This window comes from Branchiostoma floridae, chromosome 17, assembly GCF_000003815.2.
Source record: "Branchiostoma floridae strain S238N-H82 chromosome 17, Bfl_VNyyK, whole genome shotgun sequence".
NCBI lineage: Eukaryota > Metazoa > Chordata > Leptocardii > Amphioxiformes > Branchiostomatidae > Branchiostoma > Branchiostoma floridae.
Genome location: NC_049995.1, coordinates 17,707,251 through 17,719,719, shown reverse-complemented (window position 1 = coordinate 17,719,719; position 12,469 = coordinate 17,707,251). Strand labels below are relative to the sequence as shown.

The window sequence follows — 12,469 nt, the reverse complement described above, 5'->3', positions numbered from 1 at the left end:
ACATAAATGACAGCAGACATACTTAAAAAACATATATTTATTTTCAGTTCCAGGATACATCATAAAAGCAGAACAGAAATAATCTCAGTCACCATATATCATATACATATACAAATATATAAATATACTTTATAATATGATATAATACAGTCAAACCTGTCTATAGCGGCCACTCAAGGGACCGGACAAATTTGGCCACTATAGACAGGTGGCCTCTGTATAGAGGTGGCAACTTGTAGATAAAATACCCAAGGGACCGACAAAAAGTGGCCACTATGGACAGGTGTAGAGGTGGCCCCTAATACAGGTTTGACTGTACAATGTGATATAATATTATTTTACATTAATATGATATAATATAATGTAATAGAATATTATTTTGCATTCTCATCTATCCTTCACTCCAACTATTTTACCATTAGGACACAGAAGATCCGGAAACCATCCTTTTCTCCACCCTTCTCGGTTTTCTGTATTTCTTAGTGTTTCACTTAGTTTCTTAGTGTCATTCATGTCCACTCTCTGATATCATCCTCCCATATTTGCAATTGTCTACCGCCTTCCTCTCTAGACGGTACAGTAGAAGCCGTTTAATTGCACACCCCATTTCCCAGTGCATTTCGTGCAATTATCCGAATGATGCATCAAAGCGAATTTATTAAGCTGGACTGCACCACGGGGGGATTTTAGGATTTCGTGCAATGAACAGAAGTGTGCGATTACCCGTTGTGCAATTAACTGGCTTCTATTGTACTTTTGACTAGTTCCGTTCAATGACACTTTTGTGACGCTTTTACATTACACGAGCTAGAAAATAAAGTATAGTTTGATTTCCTGTTACATGGTACATGTTTTGTTCAATTCAACGGTAGTGTCTGTCTAGAAATAGTGTAATAATAATGGATGTCAAACTGTGGATCAAGAATAGAATATATTAACTAAAGGGTGGAATTTGCGTATCAATGTGTATAAAGACTCAGCCGTTACTACGAAATGATATATAAATTATATATAAACGGCAATTACAATACAAAAATGTAACAAAGTGACACACAGGTAGACTTGACTGACACAAAATAAAACTTCTGACATAATTTTCAATGAAGGTCAGAAACCCAGGTAATAACATACGACGAAAAGGCGTTAGCCGTGACTCAAAATTCTCTTCTAAAATTCGTTTTCACCCCCTTTACGTATATGTGGTTGCACCCAATATCAGCGAAGCTGTCTGAGTTTGCCATGTATTGAATTGTCTGTTTTCTCAATAGATAAATAGATAGATAAATATCGATTTATGAATAGATAGATGGATAAATAAATTCTTATTTAGCTCATAAAACCTGATCATGATAATCAGGTAGTAGATGCAACCTGAAACACCTGGCCGTTTCCAAAATCATATTTACCTAGCATTTACCACTATCGCTAAATCACACTTTTCATGCAGGAGAATCGTCTGCATTCTCAATAAATAAGTAGATAGATAAATATCGATTTATGAATAGATAAATCATAAAACCTGATATTCAACATATCTGTTCAGTGTCACTAATAAAAGGTAGCGGATACTACCAGAAACGTCTAACCGTTTCCAAAATTATGCCCAGTTGACGGATTTTTGTCGTTACTTAAGAATCAGTCCAACACGCCGAGCTCTCCTCGTGCGAAGTCGTTTTTAATCGTCCGTATTCTGTAGTGAGGTCCACCATTGACTTAGTCTTCACTGCCATTCACTTTGATGCCGCTAGGATCGTCTGACCGTTTGTTAAGGTCATATCCATTGGCTCGAGTGACTGATTTTTTTTTGTCGTAACCCTGTCCATCACACCCAGCTCTCTTTGTGCGCAGTCCTTTCCAGCCGTCCATATTCCGTAGTCAGATCCAGCATGGACTTGGTCTTCCCTGCCATTCGCTTTGAAGCCGCTAGGCTCATCTGACCGTTTGTAAACTCAAATCAATTGGCTCGAGTATTTTTTTTTGTCGTAACCCTGTCCATCACACCCAGCTCTCCTTGTGCGCAGTCCTTTCCAACCGTCCATATTCCGTAGTCAGATCCAGCATGGACTTGGTCTTCCCTGCCAGCCGCTTGGATGCCCATGGACTCAGCTGCCCCGTTCGGCTGTACATCGAGTAAAACACAGTCAGTCTGAGATACTCGGTCGCGCTGTTGGCATCGGATTCATGCTTCTTCCCCCGTCTTTTCTCTGACGAGGAATCGTTCGCCAGCCCATCGGACGTGCCGTATCCTCTCTTCCTGTGTCCGAACAGCGCCTTGCGGAAACTCGGAATGGAGAACACGTAAGCAACTGGGTTGATGAGTACGGACAGCTTGGCGAGTAGAGCAGCTCCGAAGACCACCGTGCCTTGGACAGAGGAACCGCTGATTCCCATCGTCGCCACCACAGCATACGGACACCAACACAGGCAGAACGCTGTGGTCATGATGAACGCGTTTACCGCAGTCTTGACTTCGGATCTGGACTTCTTGTGGGGAGACATGAGTTTTCTCTTCTTCGTGCACTTTTTAACGGTGATGAAGACGCTGATGTAGCAATACGCGATCACGAGAAGAGGCAATCCGAACGCGACAATCACGAGCCAGATGACGTAAGATCTGTTCGCGTCGTCCGTCGACAGGTAGTCGAAGGAACAGCTCAGCTTGGTCTCCTCCCGCACGTAGCGCCCCCAGCCGAGCAGCGGTGGTATGACAAGAATGAGGGAGTAGAGCCACACGACAGCGACTCCGCCTAGGAAAGTCCGCTTGGTGAGTATGGTGAGAGATTTCATCGGCCGGGTGATGCTGAAGAACCGCTCCACGGCTATGGCGACCTGAGGGCAGAAGAAACATATCCAGACTAAGAATGATGAACATTTAATGGTCGTTGGGGGGGGGGGGGGTGTGCTTACAAGGGCTATACATATACAGATACAAAAGCTGGTGTGTTACGCCGAAGGGTGCTTATTCTTGCTACTATTATACAGATACAGATACAGATACAGATACAGAAGCTGGTATGTTACGCCGAATTGTAGTTATACTGGCCAGACACAGATGTCAAGTACATGTACAGATACAGATACAAAAGCTGGTGTGTTACACTAAAGGACCGTTATACCGGCTATACAAGTACAGATACAGATACAGAAGCGTGTGTGACATATAGATACAGAAACAAAAGCTCAGTGTGTTGCACTAAAGGGCGGTTATACCGGGTATACAGATACAGATACAGAGTGATACAGATACAGAATGATACACATACAGACACCAATACCGACCAGGCTGCCAACCGACGCGATGCTCGCCATCCCGACCACGAACCCTTCCATCGTGCACGCGCCATCTGTCGGGATTCTGGGGAGAATGGATAATGTTTTAAGCGTTTATGAGGACACCATATGACAGCATTTTGGTAATCATGAAAGCTCATCTGTGTTGTTACTAAATCATAGTACTATGCTAAATTTCCAACACAAAGGTAAACACGGTTCAAATTTTCAACGACCACTGTCACCTTCTTTGAATGAATACTGATGACAAATAACTTAACAGAACGTAAACTCGGGAGAGCTACAGACACGTGATGTTGTGGATGCGTGACGTCAGCAATTGGTCAAAGCTACATTTCTTGCTTGAACACAAAAGCCCCAACTCGCTATCGTCGGAAGTCTCATTGAAGTCACATCCACATTGAATCAGTGGGTCATACCGCACTTTTCACCGGACAAAGTCATGAAACTGGACACTGAATACGACTACTTAGTAAGAGATATTAAGGAATCTATATACATCAGGACTATCAGACTGATGATGATGATGGTGGTGGTGATGATGATTATTATGACGATGACGATGATGATGATGATACATCAAGGCACTCCAGCCACCACAGAACAGATACGGTGGGCATTTTAAACTTCCTGGCACGTTTGACTAACTGCTGACGTCACGATCACGTATCCACAAGATCGCTTGTTGATAAGATCATCACAAACAGATGAAAAACATCCTCACCCAACTGTTACTAAAGCTATGATAACGATGACAGGGCAGTAGACGATGCACATGATGAGGTCCGTCAGACACACAAACAAACAAACAAACAAACAAACAAACAAAAAGAACTCACCTTCCACTGAAGCTACTGATCACGATAACAGGACAGTAAACGATGCACATGATGAGGTCTGTCAGACACAGGTTTGCCACCACGTAGTTTTTGGGTCTCCTCAGTTTGCGAGTACTGCAGGGGTAAAAATGGTGGCACTGTTAAATCAACACGCCATTATAACGTATCAGGGCTGTTTGGTTGTTTGTATGTTTGGACCCTTGCTTATTCATGAAAGCTCAAATCAGCCTGCAGGCCGTTTTTCTATGGGGGCATGAGGGAAGAGGCAGGGGTCAGACAAAGTATGTAACAGATCACACCATTTATTTAGACGAATAATATCGATGACCGGAGCCAGACGGCTGTCACTATGGTTACTGTTAAAGTAGCAGACACCATGTGGTGTTGATTTCAGTATGTAGCAAGTGGTAGGGCAAAGCTAGAGGGGCTGGTCACCAGGCAGATGCGTTTGAGGCAGAATACTCGTAAACAGAGTTATAGTTTGTTACACCAGGCCATATGAATGAAGAAATAAATGTATTTTCTTGCTAATGTTACCTTTCTACTTTCTCTCTTAACTCATACGTCATGACGCAAGGTCAGACATGGGGTATCAAATTACTGCTGGCTTGTATCCTCATGGCAACGGGAAAAGTTAATATTGCCACACAGACGGACGTAATTGCCACTTAAATTGAGGAGCGGCACAGCTCTTTGATCTGGACTTGACAAAAATGATATTTGATATGATTTGACCATCGTGTAAACTGTACGGATTTACAGAGATTGTCAGAGCAGATTCTATAACAGCTCCAGACGTTTCTTTTCCACGTATTTGGCATTTGTGCAATTACTGTTAACGCTAACTAGGTCACTTGAGATGGATTAGAAATCTAGAATAGTTCATAATTTGCCCAATGTTGTCACGTAGAGCGGGTGATTCACGTCCTCATGTTGGCGACGTTACTGGGTCCTGCATCGGTGCTATTTGTAATGGGAGTACCAGGCAAAGTGTAACGTTATAACATTGCTTATCCAAAAAGACAACAAAACAGCCAAACTATAGGAAGATGTAAATTATTGTTTCAATGAAATTTTGAACTGAGACTTTGTCCTTGCATTGCAAAGCTACATGTAAACAAGAAAATACACATTCCTGGACTGTCGAGAATCAAGGAATCGTCGCAATTTTTTTTTTTTTTTTTGGTTTTTGGACAGACGAGGACAATGCTGCACTGCACTCAAGTTAGAACCTTATATCAACAGTGCCACATACACAGTACAGACAGAAGGTAAAGGTAGTCTTTTATTTTACCTCCCCGACCGAAGTCAGGTACCCATTTTTACACCTGGGTGAAGTGAGGAAGGTCGTGTAAAGGGCCTTTCCCAGGGGCACAACGTCGGGGGCACGGCGGGTATCGAACTCGGAACCTCTAGATCCCGAGCCAAACGCTCTACCAGTTACGCCACGGGCGACCTCATTCGTCTGGAATTAGTCTGTTGAGACGTGCAGTGTGGCAGGTTTGTCCATTAGTGGCAGAAGTTACACAAAGGTCATAGAAATATTGTGGAGAGGAGAGACGTATTCAGCATTCTTTTGTTAACTTTCTGCAACCTACTTATGATTGACAGAAGTTACACAAAGGTCATAGAAAAAGCGCCGGACCCTACACTTCGATTGCCGTGAAAACTCAAATAACAACAATCAACATTGTATAATGCGTTCTCGTTAGGATTATGGAGAGGAGAGACGTATTCAGTATTCTTTTGTTAACTTTCTGCAACCTACTTAGTACTTATGATTGACAGTAGTTACACAAAGGTCATAGAAAAAGCGCCGGACCCTACACTTCGATTGCCGTGAAAACTCATATAACAACAATCAACATTGTATAAGGCGTCCTCGTTAGGATTATGGAGAGGAGAGACGTATTCAGTATTCTTTTCTTAACTTTCTGCAACCTACTTATGATTGACAGAAGTTACACAAAGGTCATGGAAAAACCACAGGGCTCCGCACTTCGGTCGCCATGGTATCCCACATAACACTAATCAGCATTGTGTAAGGTGTCCTAGCTCGGTAGGGTTGTTTTTGTACTAGTTGTAGAGGTGGACTCATTATTATTTTGTAACCTTTCTGCAACCTACTCACGGCCTCAAGAGGCTATGGGACCGCTTCTACCTTCTGTCTGTACCGTGTATGTGGTACCGTTATATAAGTTACTAACTTGAGCGCTGTGCCACATTGTCCCTGTCTGTCTCAAAGCAAATAGAAAAAAAAGACCTTTTGTGCCATTTTGGCACATTCGCTAAACTTCACTTACACGATTTTGCTAATTTGCTCTGCTTAATTTTCACAAGTTTTTGCTCATTTGCTCTACTTAATGGTTCTGGCACATTAACTTTCACAAGTTTTGCTTTATATTTTACACTTTATGTGCATTTTTAAGCTACTATTCTTCTCGTGATTTGCACACTTTTATACCCATTTGCTACAGTTACGTTGCATAATATTTCGCTCATTTACGCACGCTACGTTTTACCATCACTACTTCCTTTCAGCTGCCGACTGAACTTTAAGAAAATCCCCATGACAGGTCAACGGGGACGTAGAAAAGCTTCGGGAAAGGTTAGACAGGTGGGCGGAAGGACAGACAAACGCTAAATGGTGGGAAACGATGTCTTTGAAAATTAGGCAAGTGGGTGTCGTGCGCCACATAGGTTCTAGATCAAACACGACAAGTTTGGGGAACGATGTCTTTGAAGATTAGGCAAGCGGGCTTCGTACGCCTCGTAGGTTCTAAGTGAAACCACACCAAAAGGCGCCAAGGCGACAACAGTCATGGGTGAAAGGTGTTACATAACATTTGTTTACTCACGACTCGGCATGTCCACCATTACGGCCTTCCTTGAAAGCTGTGACTTCAGGTCGGTAAAGCTTTGGGAAAGGTTGGACAAGTGGGAAAAAGGACAAACTAACGCTGAAGGTTGGGAAACGATGTCTTTGAAAATTAGGAAAGTTGGCCTCGTACGCCACGTAGGTTCTAGATGAGAGAGCATCTGCAAAATCGCTCGCTCGCTCGCTGCCAAGGTTGTGGAGGAAACCACATCAGAATGTGTTGAGGGTTACACACGTGGGCGCGGAAGGTTCTAATGCCAAATCACTCATCACAAATGACACGTGGGCGCGGAAGGTTATGCCAAATCACTCATCACAAATGACACGTGGGATTTGACGTGTTATACAACTAGTTTCGTGGCGTCGCATGTGGCGTAACTGGTAAAGTGTTGGGTTACGTGTCTCTATATCATGCTTTTCGTTCGTAACTCAGACGTCCCGGGTTCGATGGTCGCCATGCCCCCGACGTTGTACCCTTTGGAAAGGCACTTTACACGACCTTCTTCACTTCACCCAGGTGTACAAATGACTGACTTTGATTGGGGAGGTTAAAGACTACCTTCTGTTTGTCCTTTGTATGTGGCGTTATTATACCTCCTCACATTAGGCGCGATTCGATCGGACGACGATTCTGCGGCAATCTCCCGAGCTTCGTTTATAATAATAACTTTATTGCACAACAATTGTACAAGGTACAAAGTATGGCTTATAAGTTATATGTGACAGGGACCGTTTTAAGGTGAAAAATACGCGCAACCCTTTGTCGATCTTAAATATGGCCGATCTTCCATCGATACGCCCGAAGTGGATAATGCGACAGGGCTATTACAAAATAAGTTCCAATCTTGAGTGCAGTGCCGTATTTGCCCTCGTAGTTTGTGGGTGAAACCATATCAAATGTTCTTAAGGTTAAACACGTGGGCGCCGAAGGTTACACCATATCACACGTAAAACATGACACGGGAGATTTGGGTGTTATACAACTACTTCTCTTGCTGCGTAACACATCTAACTTTGATGTCTTAAAGTAACCTGCTACAAGGAAGAGTTCTGTTGGTTTTTACAGATTAAAGTTAAATTAAACGATGTTTTATAAAATGACCATGGAAACTCTTCTGTTTTGGTAGTAATCATAATACAATAAAATGACGATACAAACACTCATCAAACACAATATACACGGTATACACGGATCAAATCTTCAAAAACCACTGTCACCTTCTTTAGGATAGATAATGACCAATGACTTCAAATTTGATCCTTGTACACCTTCGTGTTGTAAGAAAGTTTAGCATCGTAACATGTCTTGGAAAATCAGTGGACGAAATGGTAACGCTGAAGTTGGTCATGTGGGCTCCAGAACGTCACATGACGTAAAGGCGAGAACAGCCTCGGGTGAAACGCGTGCTTCCGTGTTACATAACTCTGGTTTACTTACGACTTTAGTCAGCAGCGTTTTTGTACTTCTCAGAACTTACGCGTAGGGCAACAATCGCCAGGAGTAAACAATAGGTTTTAGTCACTAAATATGGTTCAAAGTCGGTATATATAGATGTTGTCGACTGGTTACTTGAAGATATCAAAATCAGTTGCTTGCTTTCTTACATTTACTTTTACTTTTTTTTTGCCATCTTCTTTTTCCTTATCTTGTAATTCTACTGACGTATATAAACTCATTTCTAAGTCTAATTCCGCAACAAATATACCATAACAAACTATTGATGAATCTGCACATACCAGCACATATATATATAGTAGTCTCTGTAGATGAAATTGTGCCTTATCGCTACGACCTTACTTAGCTTGTTTGAGCATGAATGTACAATAAATTTTTCTTTCATTCATTCATTAATGTTTGCAGTCTTCTAGAATATTCGGTGTGGTGAACTTCCCATCAAGAGGGTCGTGCCCGGGGAATATATATTTACAATATATGACACTATATGCATATGGCAGGTTTATATTCCTGATCATGAACTTGCAAAAGCTGTGACCCGCTAAAGGTGAATGAGAATGCCGTGAGCTGGCAGCAGTTCTGGCGCGGACTGATATGATGATGAAACCATACGATACTTAGCAGCGTTTTGATTCATATACTCTTCGTGGTTAAGCCACGTTTACAAATCAATAATTCAACTTGGCCGACTTTTCAACGAGCTCCAAATGGCATTTTCGGCCGGAGAATGACCGGCGTTTGGGCGATTACGCGGGCTTCGGGCGACTTTTAACAGCTCGTCCGTTGGGATTTAAACCTCCGTGTGATGTCAGTTGTGCACCAAAAAAAGCAGGAAAGACAATGACTGAACTTTCCGGAGGGAAACACCGAGCCCCGTCCAATTTGTGACGGTGCAGATTATTTGATAAAAAGTAAAGCCGATGCTCGGGGGATGTTTATTTTCGCCGAGCTCTGACCGATCTACAAATTCGGCCGGCGTCCGCATGAATTGTAAACGGGGCTTTAGAATGATTTGGTGTACGACAAGTCCGTGCATGCCCGCCATGGTCGCCGTCCTCTCTTGACGGTTGCATTAGCTTAATGACCTATTCGACGCCGGGAGGCTTAAAGTTAAGTATTGGTCTGCTTTTAGGGACATGTTATTTGCTGACAAATAACAGTACTGAATGCGTACCGGTGCAATGGCCTAGTGGGTAGAGCGTTCGCCTTGCATTCGGTAGGTCGTGAGTTCGATCCCCGGCCGAGTCATACCAAAGACTCTAAAAATGGTACATGCTGCTTTCTCTGCTAAGCACTCAGCACTAATGAGGAAGAGTATGGAAGTTAAACACACATCACTACCAGTGGACCAGCCCCCTGCTGTAGTGGCTTGCACATGTGTGGCCCAAGGGCTTCGAAGTTGAGATGGGCGCCACCCTGCGCGTCTGTAGATGCATGGGCAAACTTTAACTTTTTTTTTAATGCGCACTGCTTCATCGTGAGTGTAACACTGACGCATTAAGAACTAAAAGTATGTGTCTGGTATCTTTGTATTCTCCAAGCAGAGGTTTCGGTTGGGAGCATTTTGTTATTCCCTTTAATTACCCTACATGGATCTGTAAGCAATGAACAGTAGAACACGGCTTAACGTCCCGTCCTAAGGGCTGGAACCATTTCCAGTAGTATACGTGCGTGTCAGCTGAGCCACGCAGCTAGCAGAATCCTATTCAAGCTGTATCCACAAACTTAAAGGCACAGAAATCGAAAACTCACTTTAGATAATGAGCTACCTCTCTCACAATACCGGCTCTTGCAAGACGATTGAAGAACTTCATGTAACGGGCCAGATTCTTTTTTTTTTTCATTTTTTCCTTTCTTTTTGCTGATGAGCATTGAGGCTAGCTCTACATTCAATAACAACCTTCTCATTTCTGGTAACGACTTGCCACATGCCCCTGCCACACTGTTGGATCTTGTAACACAACTGACACACTTTATGTAACGATCTCATAATAAAAAAGGTGAATGGCCTGCCCTACTTTCTGCAGTAGGAACGGCGCATTTGTTCATTGTTTGGAAATGGTTTCTTGGAATTTTACTTAGAAGATTCGTGACAAAGAAAATGGTCTAATGATGCGAGATATGAATGCCCTTGCCTGACAATCGTGACAAGAAAAATTCTAATGATGTGAAATCAATTCTTTTGCCTCCTTTCTACAATAGGTAATGATCGTTTGTTGAGCGTCCGGAAGTGGTCGCTTGCTTGGACATTCAATGAGCAAAAGGAAGCAACGCAGTCACGCAGTACATGAAACGTTTTCTGTGCCGTTGCTAGGCCATTTCAAAAGATGTGCGAATACAATTGGATAATGTTATCAGTGGATAATATTATGGCCAAGAAGGTTGAACAAATAAACACAGATTGGGGTATACTTAACAATAGATCCTGTATTTTTGTTCTTTTACATCTTATTCGTAGCCGGTGCAATGGCCTAGTGGGTAGAGTGTTCGCCTTGCATTCTGAAGGTCGTGAGTTCGATCCCGGCCGAGTCATACCAAAGACTATAAAAATGGTACATGCTGCTTTCTCTGCTTAGCACTCAGCATTCGGGAAAGAGTATGGAAGTTGAACACACATCACTACCAGCGGACCAGCCCCCTGATGTAGTGATTGCGTTGTGTGTGGCCCAGGGCTAACGAAACAGAGATGGGCACCGCCCTATGCGCCAGAAATGGGCACTGCCCTTGGCGCGGGAAGGGTTTCACTTTTTTTAACTAACATCTTATGCGTCAACATTGGCACTGTCTCTATCGAGTTGAAAACAGTTTTTGGAACGGCTGTGTGCTGAAGAGTTCCTTTAGTAATCTACAGAAGGCGTACAAGCCGACGGCGTTGTTTACTGACCTGCAGAAGGCGTACAAGCCGACGGCGTTCTTTACAGACCTGCAGAAGGCGTACAAGGCGACGGCTCTTCCCTCACCCCCCCTCCCCTTAGATCTAGAAGAGCTGTTTACTGACCTGCAGAAGGCGTACAAGGCGACGGCTATCTTTACTGACCTGCAGAAGGCGTACAAGACGACGGCTTTTCCCTCACCCCCCCTCCCCTTAGATCTAGAAGAGCTGTTTACTGACCTGCAGAAAGCGTACAAGGCGACGGCGTTCCCGACGACTCCGATCAGCCCGAAGACCAGCATCATCGAGCCGAACACCAGCTGCATGGTGACGTCAGCCGGGGTCAGCTCGGGCCGGTCCGTCCGGTTCGGCAGCAGGGACGTGTTGGTGAGGTTGGGGCTCATCGGGTCCATCTTGGTCTTCTCTTACTGCCTCGTGCTCTTCTTATGGTCTTCTGTTGCAGCTGAAAGAATCATACTGATGTTATTGCGTCGTACATAAGTTACATCTGTATCTGTATCTATATAGCTGGTATAACCGCCCTTCAGCGTAACACACCAGCTTCTGTATCTGTATCTATACAGCCGGTATAACCGCCATTCGGCGTAACACACCAGCTTCTGTATCTGTATCTATATAGCCGGTATAACCGCCATTCGGTGTAAAACACCAGCTAATGATAGCTGTGTGTCCACCTTACAAAAGGACATGTTGGTGAGGTTGGGGCTCATCCGGTTCATCTTTGTTATCTCTCACTGCTTCGTGCTCTTCTGAAGCCTTCCGGGTTGGCTGAAGGATTATGAGGACATCGTTATAACATCTAAGATTCAATTGTCTTCTCTCACTACTCCTACTCTTCTTAAGGCTTCAAGGGCGGCTGAGGGAATAAGGAGAACGTTATAACATCTTAGGTATAATTGCGACAGCCTTCTCTCTCACTGTTTCGTTCTCTTCTTAGGCTTTTGAGACGGCTGAAGGAATAAGGAGAGCGTTGTCATATCTTAGATAAAATTGTCTTCTCTCACTGCTTCGTTTTCTTCTTACGGCCTTCTGTCGCAGCTCGAAAGAACCAGACTTATGTTGGATAAAGGAGAAATCCGAGGTGCGCGAGCCGGAATTTCTAACGAACAGTT

The 12,469-nt window shown here is 43.6% G+C and overlaps 1 protein-coding gene across 1 annotated transcript; it reads right to left on the bottom strand.

Moving 5' to 3' along the window:
• Positions 1 to 1,995: 1,995 nt before the first annotated feature.
• Positions 1,996 to 11,798, bottom strand: LOC118404829 (rhodopsin, GQ-coupled-like). Its single transcript, XM_035804190.1, has 4 exons — positions 11,577 to 11,798; positions 4,131 to 4,244; positions 3,280 to 3,355; positions 1,996 to 2,829 (listed from the first exon to the last, which is right to left on the bottom strand). The coding sequence occupies exons 1-4, from the start codon at positions 11,747 to 11,749 to the stop codon at positions 1,996 to 1,998; spliced, it is 1,197 nt and encodes a 398-aa protein (XP_035660083.1). The 5' UTR covers positions 11,750 to 11,798.
• Between the last annotated feature and the right edge of the window lie 671 nt (positions 11,799 to 12,469).

What these genes read in the sequence shown, in the direction of transcription:
- LOC118404829 (XM_035804190.1), bottom strand. Translation starts at nt 11,749, where the DNA reads ATGGACCCGATGAGCCCCAACCTCACCAACACGTCCCTGCTGCCGAAC. An exon ending in GCCTTGTACGCTTTCTGCAG is followed by an intron (nt 4,245 to 11,576) that starts GTCAGTAAACAG and finishes TTACCCCTGCAG; the next exon opens with TACTCGCAAACTGAGGAGAC. An exon ending in ATCAGTAGCTTCAGTGGAAG is followed by an intron (nt 3,356 to 4,130) that starts GTGAGTTCTTTT and finishes CATTCTCCCCAG; the next exon opens with AATCCCGACAGATGGCGCGT.